Source organism: Capricornis sumatraensis, chromosome 10 (genome assembly GCF_032405125.1).
Source record: "Capricornis sumatraensis isolate serow.1 chromosome 10, serow.2, whole genome shotgun sequence".
In the NCBI taxonomy this organism is placed as follows: domain Eukaryota; kingdom Metazoa; phylum Chordata; class Mammalia; order Artiodactyla; family Bovidae; genus Capricornis; species Capricornis sumatraensis.
This window is the reverse complement of record NC_091078.1, coordinates 48,381,269-48,402,327: the sequence shown is the minus strand read 5'-3', so window position 1 is coordinate 48,402,327 and position 21,059 is coordinate 48,381,269. Positions and strand designations below refer to the sequence as shown.

At 38.8% G+C, this 21,059-nt stretch overlaps 1 protein-coding gene across 1 annotated transcript in view; it reads left to right on the top strand.

Annotated features, from left to right (window-relative positions):
* The window catches only part of AZI2 (5-azacytidine induced 2), a 35,264-nt gene extending 16,450 nt beyond the window's left edge, over positions 1 to 18,814 (top strand). Inside the window, exons 2-8 of the mRNA XM_068982478.1 lie at positions 3,065 to 3,285; positions 4,721 to 4,846; positions 5,315 to 5,414; positions 6,541 to 6,689; positions 11,016 to 11,074; positions 16,049 to 16,167; positions 18,195 to 18,814. Of these exons, the coding sequence (XP_068838579.1) occupies positions 3,070 to 3,285; positions 4,721 to 4,846; positions 5,315 to 5,414; positions 6,541 to 6,689; positions 11,016 to 11,074; positions 16,049 to 16,167; positions 18,195 to 18,607 (1,182 nt within the window). The 5' untranslated portion in view covers positions 3,065 to 3,069 and the 3' untranslated portion in view covers positions 18,608 to 18,814. The remainder of the gene's footprint in view (positions 1 to 3,064; positions 3,286 to 4,720; positions 4,847 to 5,314; positions 5,415 to 6,540; positions 6,690 to 11,015; positions 11,075 to 16,048; positions 16,168 to 18,194) is intronic.
* Positions 18,815 to 21,059: the final 2,245 nt, after the last annotated feature.

Sequence of the window (21,059 nt, the reverse complement as noted above, 5' to 3'; positions counted from 1 at the left end):
TGAATGGCAGTCACTGGAACAGTATGCTTGATGCGTGGCACTAGTGAATTTTCTCTTTGCTGTGCTTGGCTATTTCTCGCTCATCTTGGTTCAATTTCATAATCTTTATGGGCCCCAGTTTTCCCAGATGTGAAATGGGTCCAACAGGATTTTCCTACCTCATAGGTAATCATGAGAATTAATTGGGATAGCGTTTGTGAACTACTTTGTGCAGTACTCAGTAGTTCATTTGAGTGTGAATATGTTTCATAGTGGTTGTATATGTGTTTTTCACATTCTTGACTCATATCCAGGTTTTTCTTAAATTCCACAGAATAAGGATCAAATCCTATAGTCACTTTATTATAAAGGACCATTTTCAGTAGTTTCTATTCTGCTTTTCCCGTCTCATCTCCTATTATTCTCATCATCCCTTCTCCCCATACTGGTTCAAGCCTTTGACCTTGTTACCACTGCTGGCAGCAAACGGTTAAAGTTTAAGTACTGTAAGTACAGTAAACATAACCACCCTCTTTGTCTTAGAATGCATGGTTGAGAGTCATTTGATATTTCCTATGACCTTTGAAACTCCTCCCCCTCCCCACCTCTCAGTCGCTATGGCATTCTGTATTGTTGCAAATATATTACTTCCCTTTATGGCATAATAACTATTACACAGCTATCTCCCACACTGAGTTTTCCTTGCTGAGTAAAGGATTATTTCGTGATAAAAATGTGTGCATAGGAAATCACACCACTGATCTAGTTAGAACTTTGTGCAGAGCAAAGGCATAAAGGCTCGGAGCTTCAAGGTGCACAAACTGTGGGACACCATCTGTTTCAACTCTGTAGAGCAATTTGACTTACTCCTTTAGCGGGGAAAAAGAATATTCCAGCTGAATAAATCCTGTCCATTTAGTTGGCTCTTAAGATATTATGTGTATCAGACATCTAAGATGAGCACAGTTCACCTCTCCTCACGCTAGACCTCATCCCGTCACTTACCTGGCCGGTACTCTTACTCTGCTCTTCCTCTCTTAAGACAGAATGCGCGTGTGACAGAGTCTTAGATGGAAGTGTACTTGGACACTTGAGGTGTACAGTATCGTATTTCTTTTTGGACAGGAAATGAGGATTTCAACTAGTAGCAGCGTGATTGGAATGATGTTTACTGTTATTTCGGAATAGAGTTGAATCCAGAGAGGAGAAAGTAAACCCCTCAGGGGGAGAAAACTCTACCTCTTTATCCATCAGTAGGAGAAAGTGCAGTTTGCGCTGGAAACAGCAGGAGTTAATTATGGTCATGAGGATCTACCACTTTGGGGGGATATAGCAGTCTTAGCCCTTAACTTTTTTGATAAACTGAGAAAGAATCTAACTTAAGATTAGGAGTTGCCCTACATGGTTAGAAGTTTTTAAATTGGTCTTGGTGAAGAATGATTGAATAATAGCTTTCACCTACTCAGACTTGTAGTAAAACACATTTATTTTTGCCTAACTTTCCTATAACCCTTGGTATAAGCAAATCACTGGACATGTCAAACTCTGACTTTACTTGGGAGTAATTGGAAGCCTTTGGTTATAAAATCAGAAAAGCAAATACATTATGATAGAACAGACCCAGAAACAAACACACACACACACCCTTTCCTTAATTTTCATGTTGTCTAAAATAAAGCAAAACAAACTTTACAAACTCGATCATTTAGTTGTATAGCTGAAACTAACAGAACATGTATAAATCAACCCTTCAGTAAAAAAAAAAAAATTTTAATAAACTATACAGTGGAGAAAAGACAGTGTCTTCAGTAAGCGGTGCTAAGAAAAGTGGACAGTGCATGTAAAAGAGTGAAGTTACAACATTCTGGAACATCTTATCCAAAACATAAAATAGATTAAAGACCTGAATGTAAGACGTGAAACTATAAAAGAAGAAAACAGGCAGAAAGCTCTTTGACATAGATCATAGCAATTTTTTTTTTTTTTTTTTTGGATCTGTCTCCTAAAGCAAAGGAAGCAAAAGCAAAAGTTAACAAGTGGGACTTAATTTCACAGCAGGGGAAATCATTCACAAAATGAAAAGACAGTGTACTGAATGGGAGAAAATATTTGCAAATGATAAAATCAATAATGATAACATCCAGAATAACACAACTCCGCATCAAAAAACAACCTTATTTTAAAATGGACAGAAGACCTGAATAGACAGTTTTCCGAAGAAGATATACAGATAGCCAACAGACATGGGGAAAGATGGTCAGCATCATTAATTAGAGAAATGCAAATTCAAACTACAGTGGGATAGAATGAGACTATAATTCTGACAGCTGTCAGAGTGGTCGTCATCAAAAAGACCACAAATAACAAATGTTGGCAAGGATGTGGAGAAAGGAGATCATTTGTACAGCGTTGGTCGGAATGTAAATTGGAGCCACCACTGCGGAAAAGAGTATGAAGCTTTCTCAGAAAAGGAACAATAGAATTACCACATGAACCAGCAAGTCCGCTCTTGAGTATATATCCAAAAAAGGTAAAAACACTAATGAAGAAAGATAACATGCACCCCATTGTTCATAGCAGTGCTGTTTACAATAGTCAAGATATGGGAGTAACCTGTGTCCATTGACTGATCAATGGAGAAAAAAGATATGGTGCGTGTGGACAATGGGATACAACTCAGCCATAGAAAAGAAGGAGATTTTGCCATTTGCAACAACATGGATGAACTAGGAGGGTGTTGTGCTTAGTGAAGTAAGTCAGAGAAAGACAGTCTATATGGTGTCACTTACGTGGGGAATCTGGAGATACAGACTACTGTATATAAAATAAATGACCTGAAAGGATTTATTATACAACACAGGAAATATAGCCAATGTATTATAACTGTAAATGGAATATAACCTTTAAAATTGTGAATCACTATGTTGTACACCTGAAACATATATACATCAACTGTGTTTCAGTAAGAAAAAAGAAATGGGAGTTTTTAAACGTTTCAGCAGTGTTCGTATTATTCTCTTAATATACTTTTTTCTGCTTATTTATTCAGTGAGACATTTCTGGTTTATGTCTTTAAAATAAACAGCTGTCATGGATGCGCTGGTGGAAGATGATATTTGTATTCTGAATCACGAAAAAGCCCACAGGAGAGACCCAGTGACTCCAGTCTCAATATATTCAGGAGATGAATCTGTTGCCTCACATTTTGCCCTCGTCACTGCATATGAAGACATTAAAAAAAGACTTAAGGATTCAGAGAAAGAGAACTCTTTCTTAAAAAAAAGAATCAGAATTTTGGAAGAAAAGGTAATTTGTCTATCACCTTCATTGTGTTTACGACTTAATAATTCAAAGTATTTGAAATTTTAATATTTGTCTGCTCTGTCTTGCATGAGTGTACCAAATTTCCAAAGATAAGTCACTGCAAATCTCAAAACCCTGAACATTTTACTTGGCCTTCTGTGTTTCACATATCATAATGCTTAGTGAATGTGTGCAGAAGACGATTTAGCAACATGAAGGGATTAAAGTTCAAATGTTTTTCTTACCTCTTTCAGATTGCCTTACCTTTCTAGCTGTGTGTATTTCATTCAGGATGTTTAAACCTATGCAAAAAATTATATATCAAGAAAGGAAGAAGTTCCTGGAACATTGTTCCAGTATGTTTAGTAGTGATTTTGTCAGGACTGAAATTTCACCAGGACTGACATCTTTACCTCAGCATTCTCTTTTGTTCTCAAACACATGTTAATAAGAATGTGTTTAACTGATGAATTAGTGTCCTCTGTTTATACCTTTCTCATGCAGAAACTGTATATCCTAAATGTTACAGAATACATAAGCCAGGTAGCTGACTCAATTATAAATCCTCATCTACTTTGCTTATGTGTTGGGAAGTCTTCCTCACGCTATCCATGTACTTTTAAGGTTTAACTGAGTTCGTGTTTCTTCAGATCATGCTTTATGATCCTCAGCTCTTCCGTGTACTGTGTTCAGACAGCAGCTTCCACAGAATGAGAAGGAATGATCTAGCTGTACAGACTTGAGGGTGGAGTTTGGTAGAGACGGACTCATTTGCAGGAAGTAAGAAAAGGAGGACTCGGTTGTAAAAATAATTGATTTCTTAGTATTCATATGAATTTTCTTTAATGACTATTAAATAAATTTGTGACATACTGGGATAGAATGAAACAAGATAACATTTTAGAGTTTGTAGTTAGGTTTATTTTAAAAGTCAATAGAAAAATGTGGTAAGTAATATTGGAAATATTTCTGTACTTTGTGATCAACAGTCCTAATAATTTGTTCTGCATTAATACAGCACTTAATGAACTAACACTTCTGTTCTTAAAGTGTCAAGTACACACTAAATTGATACTCACTTTTCCGATGATGGAAAATAAATAGTGTGTTCTAGCTTGGAAAACAGAGAAGCTCCATGAAAGAATGATGTACTGTTTTAGTATGATGAATTATTATAAAAGATACAGCAAAGCATAAGATACTGATTAAGGAAAAGCATAAAAGAAGATTTTTAAGATAGCTATTCTGTGCTTTTGACTTTCTTGATCACTAAGCGTAAATGTGCAGAAGTGGAATGGCCACTTAATTGTGGTTGTGGTTCAGGCTTTCTTCCCTGCATTAGTGTAGTTAAAGTGAGATGCGGAGCCACCAGAAGACGGACTTATTCGCTGATGTCAAGCATCCTCTTAAGCTTCACCTTCTGATTTTATGCCTTTAGCTTATAGGAGCACGAAAGGATGAAGAAACAAGCTCTGTGGGACGGGAACAAGTAAATAAAGCCTATCACGCGTACCGAGAGGTCTGCATTGACAGGGATAATCTGAAAAACAAACTGGACAAAATGGTAGGTTGGCCTGTAAAGAATGGAATCTGTATGTTGCAAATGAGTTTTCTCTTTCAGGAGGTTTAAAGTTAGAAATGAGAGATATTTACATTTATTAGACAAAAAATTTGCATGCTCAAGGCAAAAGGAGAAAAATTTTTAATAGGAATATTTGTTACTTACTTCTTTACAAAATAAGTAGTCAGTTTGTAATGATGTTTAGGTCTTAAGTATATCTAACACCACTAACTTATTTTGAAAAATTGTGACTCAGAGTTTATCATTGTTTTCTTTTCTTTTTTTTTTTAAGCCAGTGGAAAAATGTCCTAAGTTAGGAAAAGAGATTGGTGAAAACTGCATTCAGTTTCCCACCTTGCTTTTAAGAGGCTGGAATCTGTTTTTTCAAATCTGCCTGAAAATGAATATATAACATAATACCAATCTTTAGATTTTATTGACTGTAATGTGGCATTTTCCCTACTTAACTAGAATAAAGACAACTCTGAATCTTTGAAAGTGTTGAATGAACAGCTGCAGTCTAAAGAAGTAGAACTCCTCCAGCTGAGGACAGAGGTGGAAACTCAACAGGGTAGGCCACTTACTTGTTAAAATACTCTACCGCAATCAATACGATTTCCCATTCATGTGTTATATCCATGATCAGTTTTCTATGTCTATGTGCTAAGGACTTACTTTTTAATTTGAGGGCTTATGTTAATTTCTGTGTTCTGCTTTTACCGAATATCAAATCCTTCTTAACTTCTCCTTAGGTGTAAATTGCACTTTTCCTAGAGAAAATTTGACGGTTGATTCGGGGCTGGTTTGTGATGAAGTAGGTGAAGAAAGGAATACAGTCCCATATTCTATAAAGCCTCTTGCCCACGTTGGGTACCCTGTCATTTAGTAGTTACAGCTGCTTTTTTGTTTGTTTTAATCCGGTTTCTGAAGGTTGTTAAAATGTGCAGCTGAGATGCTATGCTGAGAAGTTAGGATTGGGGTTGCATACTAGCCTGCCCCCATGCAAGCAGGCTCTGAGGGGACAGCTCAAGACGCGGCCTCTAAGAGGCCTGACGGGAGGTTGAAGGGGGATCTCTCATGGCAAGTGAGCGGGCCTTTTTCTATGGACAGAGTCTAAGGAACTAAGTCTTTAGTTCCTTAATAAGGGTAAGGGTTCCTTATTAAGGATATCCCTTAATACGGATAAGGGCTAGTCCATGTCCAGTGGTGTTGTATTTGTACAGTAGAATGTTTATGAATGAAATTGTTCAGAAGTCATGTTGTAGGCCTGATGGTTAAACTTTTATCCTCTCTACAAGGACTGGATGGGATGATTAGTTGAGTGAGCCTCAGCTTACTCACGTCATTTCATTCTTAATCACTGTCTTAACCTTCACATATATATGTAATTGATCTGTCATTTCAGCATATGCTTGATATGTGCTGTATATTTTAAAGTTTCAGGTTGACAAATTTGCTGTTTAAACAGAAAATGAGGAATAAGGGTGATGAATACATGCTATTGTATTGTGTAAAATAAGATTGCTAATATCTTAGCATAGACACTTGAAAGTACTTACTGTCTTTCAAAAACATTTTAATTGTAGATGTTTTATGTTGGTTTTTCTTTTACCTCCATTTTACTAACATAATCTTTTTTGAACTGCAGCCCATGTAGAAGTCAGAAATAACAATTTTAATGTCCATCCTTTTTGTAGTGATAAGAAATTTAAATCCTCCTTCATCAAACTGGGAGGTGGAAAAGTTAAGCTGCGACCTGAAGATCCATGGTTTGGAACAGGAACTGGAACTGATGAGGAAAGAATGTAGAGATCTCAAAATAGAGCTGCAGAAAGCCAGACAAACGGTACTACAGAGTCACTGACTCGAGAAACCCGGTGTGCTGTGTGCATCCTGTGTGGGGTTTATAACTAGGTGTCAGATCACAGAGGCAATGTAAATTGTAGCTACTTGGAGAATTATATTCTGTGAAGATTCACCTTTATCTTCCCCTTTAATCGTTTTTGCTAAAATTTGGTAACTGTATACTTTTATCATAATTCCAGAATTACATGCTTTTGTTGTTTAAAAGCTAATTTTTTAAAAACCTTGTTAATTAAAGTTGTTCTTTCAGCTTCCTTTCTTTCAATCTCCTTAAGTCATTTTTTTCTCTGTAAAGTTTAAAGAGAACTCAAGTTTTAAGTTTTCCATTTTATTTAACTTAATAATTTGATTAATTTAGACATACAAGAGACTTGATTTTTAGAATTATTAAAACAAAACTTTTGAGCATCCACTAATTCTCAGAAGTCTAATACTTTCAGAGCAACTTTAGGTTTCAGCAGATAGCTGAGAATTCAAGAATTAGGGGCAGGGAAAGCAAAACAGAAAACCCTGCTGAGCTGCTAAGGTGTGTTTAGCCTGAAGTCATCCACTGAAACACAAGTTGCCTCTCAGATCATTCAGAGTCTGTCTGCTATTACAGTGAGCCCTGGACAGTGTGAGTGTGACCAGCGGAGGTCCACTTATACAGAGATTTTTCCATGGAATATGCAGTGAGTCTTCGGTACACCTGCAGGTTGCACATCTGTGGATCAGGCCACCAGAGGTGGCTGCCGAGCAGGCCGCCGGTTGTTGGTTGAGTCCATGGACGCTGACCTGAAGACATGCAGGGGCGAACGTGGGACTTGAACATCCAAGTCGTTTTGGTACCTACTGCAAATTTTGGAGCCAGGCTGCCATGGACACCGAGGGGCAGCTTTACATTGAGTTTTGAAAAGCTTGGATATGTGTTTTCAGATGTCATGACAGAAAGGGCTGAGGGTAAAAAGAAGGAATGATAGAGAAGCAAAGCAGAGTGAGAGCAGTGCTTTAGATGCAAAGTTTAAAACAATTCTTAAAAGAAATTGAAAAGTTAACTATTCCCTAGAGTTCAGTGGCAATTATATACATTCTGTACTCTCATATATTGCAATCTAAGGTAGCCTCTTGGACAGTTGTTTCTCAGGGTCAGCCTTTCTGCCCATCAGAGCACCCAGCACTCCTGAGTAGCTGGGCCCCCACCCTGGGCTCTCCTGGGCAGCCACTGCCTGAGAGAAGAGCTTCCCCCACGTTGCCTGGGTGCCTGCCGGCGCTCTGCCCCAAGCCCCACGTGTCCTTAGATGAGCTAACAGGCCCCTCTTCTGTACTGTGGTCTTTACTGAAAGTGACCACTGGTTAAGAAGGAGATAGGCAGTAAGAATAATACAGCATCCTGCCTTGGCCTTCACCCAGTGAATTCCTCTGCACTGGACAGGGAGAACCTGATTTGCAGCCCCCAGGCCTGATAAAGGGGAAATACCCCCTATAAAAATTACTCTCAACTCCTGTTAGAACCAAAAGAAAGCTTTTTCCTACTTGACATCTGAAATTGTTTGCCTAGCTTTGCACCTGTGACCGCATACACAATTCCTTTCAGCAGCTCCGGCATCTTGTCCCACAAGCCCAGTCACTACTTCTTTTAAAAAGATGTGCTTGCAAGAAAAGATTGGCACCTTGAAGCTCTGAATTACAATTGTCAGCATATACATTCTACTTGAAATAATTCACTAGCTTTAATAAATAATGGATATCTCCTTATAGAGTGGAAAGCAGTACCATAGAGTCATAAAAACTTGGTTCTTAATCGTTGTATTGCTTATTAATTGTGACATTAGCAAAGTTAACTGTTATAACTTGACACTAACTAGCCACTTTTTATGAAAGTTAAGTTAGGCAGTATGTAAAGGAGCATGGTGCCTAGCACATAGTTTATTCAATAAGTAAATGTGTTTCCAAAAAATGCAGTTAGGTTAATCCAGAAAAGCAGCACTGGAGGGGTCTGTCGGTGTAAGGGGTGTGTCTGTGTACCAGTGATACACGGTTAAATTCTTACTGTTTAATGCTTTCCACTAGGTGGCGCCAGGGGATTAAATTTGCTTTTAGCTTAATTCCTCTTTTACAAATCATAGAAAGACTTTTAAAGTCTTTTAAACATAGAAGAAACGTTAGAAATCACTTGTCTTACTGCTGATGAAATTGAATCTCAGACTCTAAAACTTTAAGAGTTTAAGGTGAGATGATGGAGGAATTTTTATGTTTTGAAGAAGGAATTTAAGATCCCTCCTTCATTAGAATGGCTAGGGGAAGGGAAGTTTAAAGTAAACAGTGTTCACAACCAAAGATGAACCAGGGAGAGATGGAGTGGAAATTTATCAAGGGTTCCAAGTTTAAATCTTGATATTGTGGAATGTGTACATTTCAGTCTTGTTCAAAGGTGTTGCTGTCAGAGTCCTCTTGAATGTGGGAGTCAGCAAGCCAACGAGAGAAATTTATGTTCATATGAATAATCTTAAATCTTCTGCAGCCATACTTAAAAATATTTTTAAGGTGGTACTTCCTGTGAAACAGTAACATCTCTGAAGTATGAAATAACATCCTCCATGAAAGAATAGTGGGGCTTTGGTGGGCTCTTTTTTTAAGTACTTCGTAAGCTTGGTAGATAGTGCTTGATATTAATGGGGTCAGGGTTTCAGGGTCAGTTCCACTGTGGGCCTTTTTTACTTTTTGTATCCTCTGGTTTTCAAGCCATTTGTATTCACAACAGTGGGACCTTTGAGAAGGAGACGCTAGGGCCAAAGTGTAGGGAACCCTGGTCAAGTGGAGTTGGCACAGACATCTGTGGTGGCTGGCGTCAGCCCCATCAGAATCCCTGTTTGCTGTGCGGATTGCAGGTTCTGAGCAGCCCTGAAGTGCAGGAACCTGTTTAACGGGAACAGTGCTTCCCAGGACTTTGTAGCTCTGAGCCTGTTCATGCGAAGCTTCAAACGTCAGATGGCAGGAGCTGAGAAGCAGATCTTGCACTGCTTTTAGGACATGGCAGCTAAGAACTGGCCAGGACAGGGTCTTTGCATGTTAGAGACAGTTCCTTTGTGCTTTTTGTTACTTTACATTAGACTTTTCTGAATTGTTAGGTGATAGCTGGAGAAATACTTTACCAACCCAAACTGCTTGGTGTTTGGTGTTTAATTGGTTTTAAAAAACAAGGTTTCTATTATGCGTATAAGAGACAACTTGGCAGCTGAAAAAATAAGTATACTGTAATTAATACTGTAAGTAAAACGTGTATTTTTAATTAATTATACAGAGAAACTAAAAGTGACTTGATCTGATTCCTTCATTTCCTGTGAGGAAATGGAAAGGAAAAGGTCCAAGGTTCTGTCCTTTATTCGTGGTCAGACTTCCTCTGACCCAGGGACCAGTTCTGTGTCCCTGTTCCGTAGGGCTCCTTGAGATGCAGCTAAATCATTTGCAGCGTTTAGTTGCTGTTTTCTGAACAATCAGATCCAAAGATACTTTAACTTCTATAATACAATTTGATGATTTACACTCCCAGATTCAGAGGACTCATGAATTCCTTTTAGTGTTCCACTTATATCCTTAAATGATACAAGAAATGGTAAAATGAAGTTTTATTCTCTGTTTATACTGGCCACTTCCGCTAATAGAATGGGTGCCTGTGCGAGTCATTTCTATTCGTTCTAGACCTCAAATTGAAATGCATTGCAAAGAGTGTGTGTTGTAGAATTACCTTAAATGTATTGAGTTCACTTTTAAATACCTTTTATAGGTTCTTTTTGTCATCTATAACCTAAGTTGCTAAACCTTGAAGGTAGATAAGGACTTTATATAAAATCCTTTCCCTATCATTTTATTATAGAAAGAGGACATCTGTGCTGATCATTTAAACAGTAACCTGTTAAATTTGAGTACTTTTTTGTAATAATACCAAAAGTGAAATACCAACAAACTTCCATTTTCTGATAGAATTCACTGAGCTATACCTTGAACAAACAGTAATTTGATAAATGTTACTATTTTTTGAGTATAGATTTCAGGTTAGTGTCTTTAGAAATATATTTTGTATGACTGAAAGGTCTTTTATGTGAAAGCAGGTGTATTTTTAAAAGAAAATTAAAGCATTAATGACTTTAAATAATTAGAAATGATTTAGAAATACCTGGCAGGTTTGGAGTTGCTTTATTAACATTGAATATAAGATCTACGGTTACAGATGTATTCTGTAAAAGCTGAAGCATGTGTAGAGTAGTAAAGTACTGAGAATAAATAGAAGGTAATGATTACAACTTTTAAACTGTTTTTTAAACAACAACAGGATCCATCTCTGGAAGACAATCTGAACTGCAGAGATCTGCAGAGACTGAGCGTTTCAAGGTATGAACGTTCTCCAGCATTCAGAAGTGACGCCTTCTTGTTCTGTTGGCCACTGTGTTAGGTGCTTCTGTTATGATTTATCCTTAAAACAGGTTGACACTGTTTGAGTGCTGCATGAAACCTCTGATCACTGTGTATTTATGAAAATATTTAACTCTTCCTTAACAATGGGCTTGAATTTGAGCAGTAGAAAGATGCATATTACTGTGATGCCTTAGATAAAGTTTTGAGCATTCAGCACTGTTTTAGACAGAGTATCAGGGAGCTAGCTGTGTAGGAGTATTCTGTCATAAATTCTGAGTTTTACGTGGAGACTGTGCATTCCCATATGTGGCAGTATCACTTTGTTTTAAGGGCCAGACTTGGACAGCCTCAGTCTTTGATGTGACATGAATTTTAAGAGAGCCATCTTCTTGGGGTAAGACTAAAAGTAGCTGTCAGGGTGGATGTATGTTACTTTAGCCCTTTGTTTCTTAAGTACATGTATCATTTTAGTTTCAATAACATAAGTGCATTGTTTTCTCTGATGATTTTTTTGTGCTGTGTTAGCATCCCCTCTCTTCATGGACACTTCCACCCAATGAAGCACACACATTTGACTTCATTGTTGGATAGTTTGGCTTCCAAAATTTACTGAATGATCTCATACCTATTCCTCCTATCAAACACCCAGTGGAGAGAAACGCTCAGTTGGGAAAACAGCTGAATGAAAGCCCATGTGGCCCCTCTCCAGATGCAGGGCCGCCCCTCTGCAGGTGTGGGGCCGGCAGTACTGTAGGCCTCGGAGGCTGGAAGCTGCTCAGCCCTGCCATGCCTCCACTTGATGCCTTCCACCTCTGTCTACACTCACAGCCAGGGAGCGTTTCCTCTCTAAAACATGCACCTAGTACACTGTCCTTGTGAATTATTTTTCAAAGATGTCTTCTGTGTCAAACTTACCATTTTTCCTGTCAACCTAGGTTTCCCCTTATTAAGTTATTGTATTTGTCATTTTTATAAGCTTTCCTAAACCATTTTTTGGAAAGAGGCATGTTAGAATCAGAGTAGGTCAAATAAAGGGGCTTATGTAAATACTTTCTTAGAAGCACATGGTATAGAACAGGCTTCTGTATCCGTTCATGGGCAATGTTACATAATCGGGGTCACTTTTTTGAGAATAACGGGAAAAGCTGCCCCCCACCCACCAAAAAGATGTGTGTTTGAAGGCACCGTAGCACTGACAAGACAGAAGGCTCTGTGCAGGCTTTGGACGAGGGAGGCAGCCGCAGGAGGTGAGTCTGACTTCTGAGGCCATAGAACTGTATAATCGTGGCTTCAAAGTACTGTTTTGAGTTTTCTAAAGCTCAGTAGTAACTCAGGGGATATCAACTGAGAGAAACAGATTTTAGAATTAAGTTCAGTCTAAGAGTTTTTCTGTGTTAAAGAACTGTATGATTAAACCAAGTCCTAATGGCTCCCCATGCCCAAGCATGTTTGTGTTTTTTTGCAAACCTGTAGCAGTGTGGATTGCGGAACTGACCACTTTTCCGTCTTCTGGTTAAGCAGCTAGAAAATTAATAACCAGATTTGTGACTTACCTTTGGTAAACTTAATATCATGCATAAAATTTTATGTAGTCTCATTCTTAACTGTCTTGTTTTTTCCTTCAATTTATCATTTATACCTATGTCCAGTTTATAGTCCTATTTTATTAATCTTTGCAAGTTACGTCATCCACTTTTAAATGGAATAATTCAGATGATAAATTAAGTCTACTATATTAGGAGAGAGAAGTACATGGCATGTTTCCATAAAACCATTAGCCACCAGTTTAGGTATTTTTAAGGATTATTTTCCAGTTATTTGGAAGGCACTTTTTTGGAACACCTCTTTATTTTGCATTTCCTCCTCATGTTGTGGGGTGAACGAGGTGATACAGTATTATTCCTGAGTGAATCTTTGAATTACTGGAGGCCTTTTTATGGTCCTCGTTGTGCACGTGTCATTCGACAGTAACTGCCCTACCTGTCAGAAACTTGGCCACTGCCCTGCCAGTGTGCTGGCTAGGGTTACCTGCAGGTTATCGCCCTCAATTCTGAAGCCAGATCTAGGTGTGGGGTCACTTCAAATGCACATTCTTGGTTTCCAAAACAGGGGATATGTTGGTGTTTTTCACACTCTGCTGTGTTGCCTTAATAATCGTGAAATTTTATGAGTTAAGCATTTTAAAAATAGGGAATAAAACAGAATAGAACATACCAGAGTGTGGGTTGCAGGGTAAAATGATTGCCTGTTGTGCCTTACAGCTAATATTTGAAAGAAGCTTGTTTGAGGAAATCAGTCGTCAAAACATACTTTCCTAAGTCCTGAGTTCTTGGCTGAGACTGTCTCGTACTTTCATTTTAATTCCTCTGGGGAATCTGATAGTTCAGTAAATTTTCAAAAGCTGAAGAAAAATAGGACGAAGTAAAAAGATTTTTCTTGTAGAAGGTACATTCATTTCAGTATTAAAGAGTTGAATGGACAGTGTCAGTTAAGAAAACTGAGCTTTTACAGTTTTTACCATGTAAGCTGGATGTCCGCCCCCCGCCTTAAGATGTGGATAAGGCAGGCTTCATTATGGTGTGGAATCACATACCTTCTTGGTGTGGGACCAAGAAGGTTGTGTCAGCAGTCAAGTGTGATGAAGCTGAAGCTGAGGATGGTGTGCAAATGTGACCCTAAAATGGTGGCAGTCAGTCACGGGACTGGGTCACTAGAGGCCCTTTGCACAGCAGCTTGCTGGAGTCGGGAAGCTCTCCTGCCCCTGCTTCAGCGAGCCCCAAGGCCGCCCTGCCCAGCAAGCCCCATCCAGCGAGCCCGGCCACCAGGCTGGGGTGAGGGCGGGTGAGCTGCCTGTCTAGCATGTGGGACCTGCCCAACCGTTACCCTCCTGTCGCTTCTGCCTTGTTATTTACAGCTCTCATTTGGGATACTTGGGTGTTGCATCTCATTGTTAAGGTCGTTTTTATGAGTTCTTTATAGACAACTCTATCATTAGGATTTTGCAACACACTTTGAAGACTTTAATATTAACTGTAAAGCGTAAAGTGACTGCCATTACTTTGCTATCCATAAGAGGGAGAGCTTACACTTCGTAATAATTAGATTTTTATATCTGTAGTTTTCAGTTCAGGTGCCATACAAGGCAAAAGAAAAAGATTAATAGGTGTATGTTAAACTTGGTGACCTAGTTTCTAGTTTAACCTAATTTATAAGCAGTCACTAAATTGAATTGGAAAATGTGTATTAGAGCTGCCCCAACACCTCTGTTATTTCTGTTTCTCTTTTACTTTATTCAAGTAGCTGTGTTGAATGATGAGATATCAGATACTCCAGTATCCACACATTGTCTTGAGTACTGTATTTGCTTTTCTCCAAGTCAGATACTGATTTACCATCGCACGTCAATAATAAATGCTGTCTGTAAGCTGTATGATTCATGTCGTGATGCATGGATTAGCACATGTACAGTGTTGACACACACTTAGCTGCTGTGTAACTTGAGTAACTCTTTTGGGGAAGCACAGTGATGCCCAGAATTGCAGCCAGGAACCCACGACTCTTCACACTTAAGACAGTGCCTGTGTGAGACACGCAGAGTGGCACACAGCTCAGATGCTGACTGCTGAAGCAGAGGCGGTTCACTAATTTTTGTGATTCTCTCACACCTGTCAAAAACCTGCAAAAATAGACTACTGGTTATCAAACGATGTTTACAACAGATTAAAACAAGTAAGTAGATTATTCTCAAAAGCAATGTAAAGTTTATTCTCCTGCTTCTATTGAAAGAATTATAGTCTGAATGGAATGGGAATATTTTGACCAAAAAGGTATGTAGCCTTATATAATTAAAATAACTGTTTTTTTATTATAGCTGTTGTTTTCATAGTTAGGATATTAGATTTAGATATCAAGAGTGTTATCCTTGAAGTTTGCCCAGAGGTTTTTGTTTATAGCTAGACAAAAATTGCACCTGAAGTGACATTTGTTTAATTTGATTTTATTACTAAAATTACACTAATATCTTTAAGAGGCAGTAGTGCTTGTTTGAACAATATGAGATCAGTTGTTCTTACAGTTAACATTTTATGTATTCTCGTGCAGCAAAGCAAGAATATGCGTTGAGGATTTCAGTTTATTTAGTTGGCAACTAAGAAGCTAAAAAAAAAAAAGACTATCCAAATAAGAATGCATAGTGGAAGATAAAACTCAATAAAATTAAGTTTAAAATAACTGATTTATGACCTCCCAGGTAACTGAAGAAAATGTTTCCAATGACAGGAACGGGGGCTCTGTGCAGTCCTTGTCGCTTCTGCGACCCTCTGCAGCTCCTCCTCTCTGGCCAGGAGTCAGCAGCCCCTCATATCTCGTCCTGTCACGTCACGTTGGTTTAGAGCCAGCAGGCTGAGACAGCCCAGTCAGACATGAGAGAAGGGAACGCATGAGACCCAGACTGTATTTTAATGTGGGCGTGGGTATACACTCAGCAGTTGGTAACAGCATTCACAACATCAAAACAACAATTAAAAGATAAATATATTAATAAAATCATACATGAATGAACATCACTGAATTCTTGATCAGACTTGCAAGTGAAGAACATAGCCCTTACTATTAAATATATTAACACCACTGCACCTTGTAGGCTATCATAAAATCTGAATACTGAGAACTATTAAATTTGTTTAAAATACTTTTTATATTACCATTCTGTTTAACACAGTTCAGTTCATTGATAAAATTTAGGTCATTATTACTGTGAATAAGATTTTTTTCATTTGTTCTATAATGCTCTAATTAAATATTTCAACTAATATTTAATGGGGAAGTTTTATTTTGTTATTTCAAAACTAATATGAGCAGAAATGCAGGTAAGTTCATTTATATGTTAAAGTTTTTCCCTTCTGTCCATATAGAATAACAACCATTAAAAAATAAAACCCTGTATTTCAGTGACAATATGCAAAGTACATACTGGGAACTGAAGAGAGAAATGTCTAACTTGCATCTGGTGACTCAAGTACAAGCCGAACTACTGAGAAAACTGAAAACCCCAACTGCAATCAAGAAAGGCAAGTCAGTGTTTGCCGGAAACCGCTGATTCCAGCCAAACTACCCGAAGAGCAGCTCTTGATCGTATCTTATCGAAATCTTATCAAATGAGTTTGATAAGCCCAAGTATATGTAGTGTGTTCACAGCCTCCCATTCTCTGCTCTGTCTTCAACCTCATACTGGTCAGCTTCACACATAAAGGTGTTGCTGATGTGTTTCTTCAGTACTGTATTCTTTTCCCCTTGTGGCTTTTTTCTCAGCCAAGTGTTGCTTATGTGTTCAGGGCTGAGGTGTTAAGTTTGCTCTAGTTGACCTTTTACCACAACTACTTCATATATTAAAAAAAAAAAAAAAGACAGCAAGACACCAAAAGCTATTTTCATTCCAGTGCTTCAAAATATGCCAAAGACCTAGCTCTTTACATTGTTTTCAAAAAGATAGCTCTAATTGCTTATTTGGTTATTTCCATTTTTGTAAACTTAATTTTTCTCTCCATAAAGGATAATTTCGAATGGAGACTAGATGCTTTTCATTTAGCCCTTCTAACCAAACAAAAATTTTCATTGCTTTTTCATATTTAACTGCTTAGCTGACTAAGCCTTTTAGTTTTGTGTTAACTAGTAGTGGGTGTTTTGCCAAAGCTACTGTTTATACCTCAGAGAAAAGTAAGTGCATTTGTACCTTTCATTACGTAATAGTTGTAGTTGTTAATGTAAATTTGAATGTCCTAAACTTTCAAGGCATGAGAGTAACTATTTTTTTTAAAAAATCATTAATTTAAAACTATTATTTGCACCTCAGATTGTTCTAAAGAGGGCAGAAGAGAATTATTTTATGACTCATTCTCTGGAATGTTTACTGTGGGGTGGGGGACAGTGGGACAGGACGGGACAGGAAAGAAGCTCAGAATTCCTTTCCTTCTCTAAGGTTAGTTACTTACAGATCAGCAGAGTAACAAGGTGCTTTGGCAGGCCCAAACTTCATTTATGATTCATTCTATGTTGATTTTCCAGCGGCCAGGGTTACACAGGAGACTTTAAGTCGATGGTAGAAATAGCACTTCTCTTGAGAGAGACTCATAGAGTAATTTTTCAGTGAGTTTTCCTGTAACTCTTCTAAGTAGAACTTCCAAAAAGTAATAAAGGAGAAGTGCTGTCCTCTTGTTTGGAAATGGCTCACTGTCATGTCCCTTCTGAGCTGGACTGTTAAGTTTCTAGCACATTTCCAAGAACAGTGCCAGGCCTGGGGCCACCGCTCTCCTCCACAGAGCTCAGGTTCTGCAGAGCGGACGACGCGATGAGCCGCAGTCACCTTTCCTCTAGAGCCACATGTCACCACAGTCCAGAAGCTGAGCACTGCCACCTCCCGTGAGAAAGGGCAGTAGCGAGCTTACCATATCATGTGGTTCAGTTTCTTTCTTCTTTAAAACTGGAGTCAGGCATTGATTGCACATGGTGTCCCTCTTGGGCTCAGGGTGAGCTTCATCTCCGCTTCCCGGGCAGGTGACGGTAGAGGGAGCAGGCGCTCGCTGGCTCTGTGCCGTCTGTGGTCGGTATTCTAAGCCGTGACACGTTACTAAATACATCTTTCTCTGCCTTTTTTTTTAACGTGAACTATATTGTGACCATAGCAGAATTCAACATTTACAAGAAAAAAGATGATTTTATAGCTTTTAAACTATTTTATTCATAAAAGCCTTTTAACATATATAACTTCACTTAGGTCTCAACAATTCACAACATAATCATTCCTGGGAAAATTTACTTTTGGACCACCTTCCAGCTTTTTAAAATAGTAATTTCTTCACTGTGATACAGGCAAGGCAAGATTACAGTGTCCATTTTTGCAGACGAGAGATCAGCTGTTTACCAGGAGGTAAATTTGAACTGAGAGCGTCTGTCATCCCTCAAGTCCCAGGGCCACAGCAATTGCACTGACTGGCAATGTCCATTTCCAGTTCTAGAGTCAACCAGATTAACCAGATGTGTACTATTTTATGATTGTAACTGCCAGACAGCTGATGCTTAGCCTGTGTTTTCTTTGCAGCTTGCGCCCCAGCAGGATGCCTGGAAGACCTGGGTAAAGACAGCACAAAACTGCACTTGTCGAATTTTACTGCAGCTCACAGAAGACATGCCCCCCTCTCACCAAATGGCAGAACTCTCTGCCATACCACGCCTTCCCCCTTACCAGGAGACGCAAAGGTTTTATCGGAGAAGGCAGCTCTCCAGTCGTGGACAGATCACGAGCGATCCATTCCTCACGATGGCACAAACTTTCAGGAACACAACTCTTACAGCAGAAATTCCCTGGAAGATAATTCCTGGGTATTCCCAAGCCCTCCTAAATCAAGTGAGACGACATTTGGGGAAATGAAAAGTAAACCTTTGCCTTTGCCCAACTTGCCACCACTGCATTACTTGGATCAACATAATCAAAACTGCCATTATAAACATTAATTCTGGAGAGATTCATGGCGTTCTCCTCAGTGGTTTTCTGGGAAAATCATTAGCAGACAAAGCAGATTGTGATTAGACTTCTGGAGTTTTCAGTATTTACATTTGCACATGATGCACCATACTATGTAGTTGATTTTTCAGTGTGGAAGAACACCCTCCAGCTCCGTATTCTGGCTAAGAATCAAATATGTGTTAGTACTTAATAAATTAATAAACTTATGGTATTTCAAAATCACAATTCTACCTTTGATGATAATTGTAAGTTTCTGCCTTTCACATTGAGAATGGAACTGAAAGTTTGCAGACATGGTTTTACAAAGCATATGAAATGCCTAACATAGGAATAAAAAAGGAAACCATTATATCAGAGAAGAGTCATATTAAGCTGCATAAAGGAACAGATGGAAATGTGAATAGATTACATTCCTGCTGACCTTTTAATGTGTACAGATAAGAAAAGTATTACAGTGGAACAATAGTAGCTGGTTTACTCTATATGTGCTATTGTCTCAAAGTTTAAGATTAAAATCATTTTTTAATCACAATGTTGATAAAATTTGAAGCTGCCATCTGGATTTTAAGACTTGAAATTACCTCACTGCAGCCAACTCTGTCCTGGTATTAATACATCCCTCAAGTCTTAACTGAAAAAAATGATGAAACAGTTGAAAAACTATGTTGTATGAATTAAACTTACAGTCATGTATATTATCCAGGTAGAAGTGGGAACAGCGTCATACCGGCGTCCGTCTGACCTTCAGCATATAGTGAAAACTCCGCTGGGTATGTAACTGTAAAGCTGTTTGCTTCAAAGGGTCTACACCCACCATGAACGCAGAGCAGCCTATTCATTGGTTAGACCTTATTTTGAAGTGTTAGTGATTTGCTTACTGAGAACATGGTTTTTAATTAACGAGGAATTTTGATTCTAGAAACCCAGTTCTGTGCTGCGTTGATGTCACAGTGGTGCTCCCCAGGTGGTGAGAGCAGGGGCAGGGGCGACGGAGGGTGAGATGGTAGGATACGACAATGTCACCCACCCCGTGGGTGTGAGTCTGAGCAAATTCCGGAGACAGTGAAGGACAGGGAAGACGGGCGTGGCTGCAGTCCACAGGGTCATGAAGAGCTGGACGTGGCTTAGCAACTGAACCACCACCGCCACCCCAGCGGCTCGGTGGCCAAGAATCCACCTGCCCACACAGTCAGGACCCACAGGAGTCATGGGTTCGATCCCTAATGGTAACGATGACTTCATCTGGAAATTCCTCTGTATATTTCAGGGTGATAATATTAAGAATGTTAGTAATAACTGTCTCAGTTCCTACATCTTTTGCCTGAGATTAAGCGTTTGATGTCAGAAGGCTTTTATCCTTTTTGACAGTTTCAAACACCTTGGACTCAAAAATAATATTTCAGATCTCTTACACACTAACTGAATAGCATCCATATATAAACAGTGTTCCGCATTCGCCAGATATTTCTGTTATCTTCCTCACTTATTCAGGCTTGTCTGTGATTAATAGAGTTGGTGTCAGATGCTGGAATTTATTCTGACCAATGAACAAGATGAACACAGCTGACTCAGGGGAGTAGGGTCTCCTGCCAAGTAATAGAACAAAACCCAATATGCATAAAACTAATAGGAGGCTCCAGGCTTCAGCTGAGGGAAGCAACTACCTGTGTAATAACAAAGCAGCAGAAACTCCCTCGTGGCTATAGGCTGCACATTGTATCTAATCTCTCAGGGTAGCTTACTTGTTTGCCTGTTTCAAAAGCAAGATTGGGAATGGTGCTTAAAATGAGTCATATGACATAATGGCTTGATTAATGGTTTGAACAATGCCAAGACATTATTTACTTATTTTTGTTTGAAGTAGATGTGAAATACTGTCCTTGCCTAAATATTTCAGGGTCAGGTGCTAATTATTAGTTGTTAACAGGACATCTTGTCAAAGAGACAGTGCTTTTGCATCTGAACAGTAAGGTAGCTGTCAGACAGGTATGCTAGAAAGTCCGTGGTTGATGTTCCTGACACTTCAAAGTGCTAAACAAGTGATGTAAAACTGTAGGGGAAATTAACCCCCCAACATTTCCCCAGTCATAATTTTTTAAATGCACCCTTAATGATCATTCCTGTTAATGGTAAGATTCAAAGAGAAATGAGAGAATGGCCCATCTGTAGGTTATTTGAAATGGAAAATTTTGTTGACTTATGTCCCACTAGCTGGAACTTACTCCACAGCAGTGGTCCCCAATATTTTTGGCACCAGGGACTGGTTTCATAGAAGCCAGTTATTCCGTGAATAGGGTTGGGGGATGGTTAGGATGATTCAAGTGCATCAAAGACTTGAAAATGTCTTTAATCTCCAGGTTTGTTTTTTTTTTTCCTTCCCATTTTTAAAGTCTGTTACAATATCATTTGTTCTATGTCTGGGGTTTTTCGGCCTCAGCA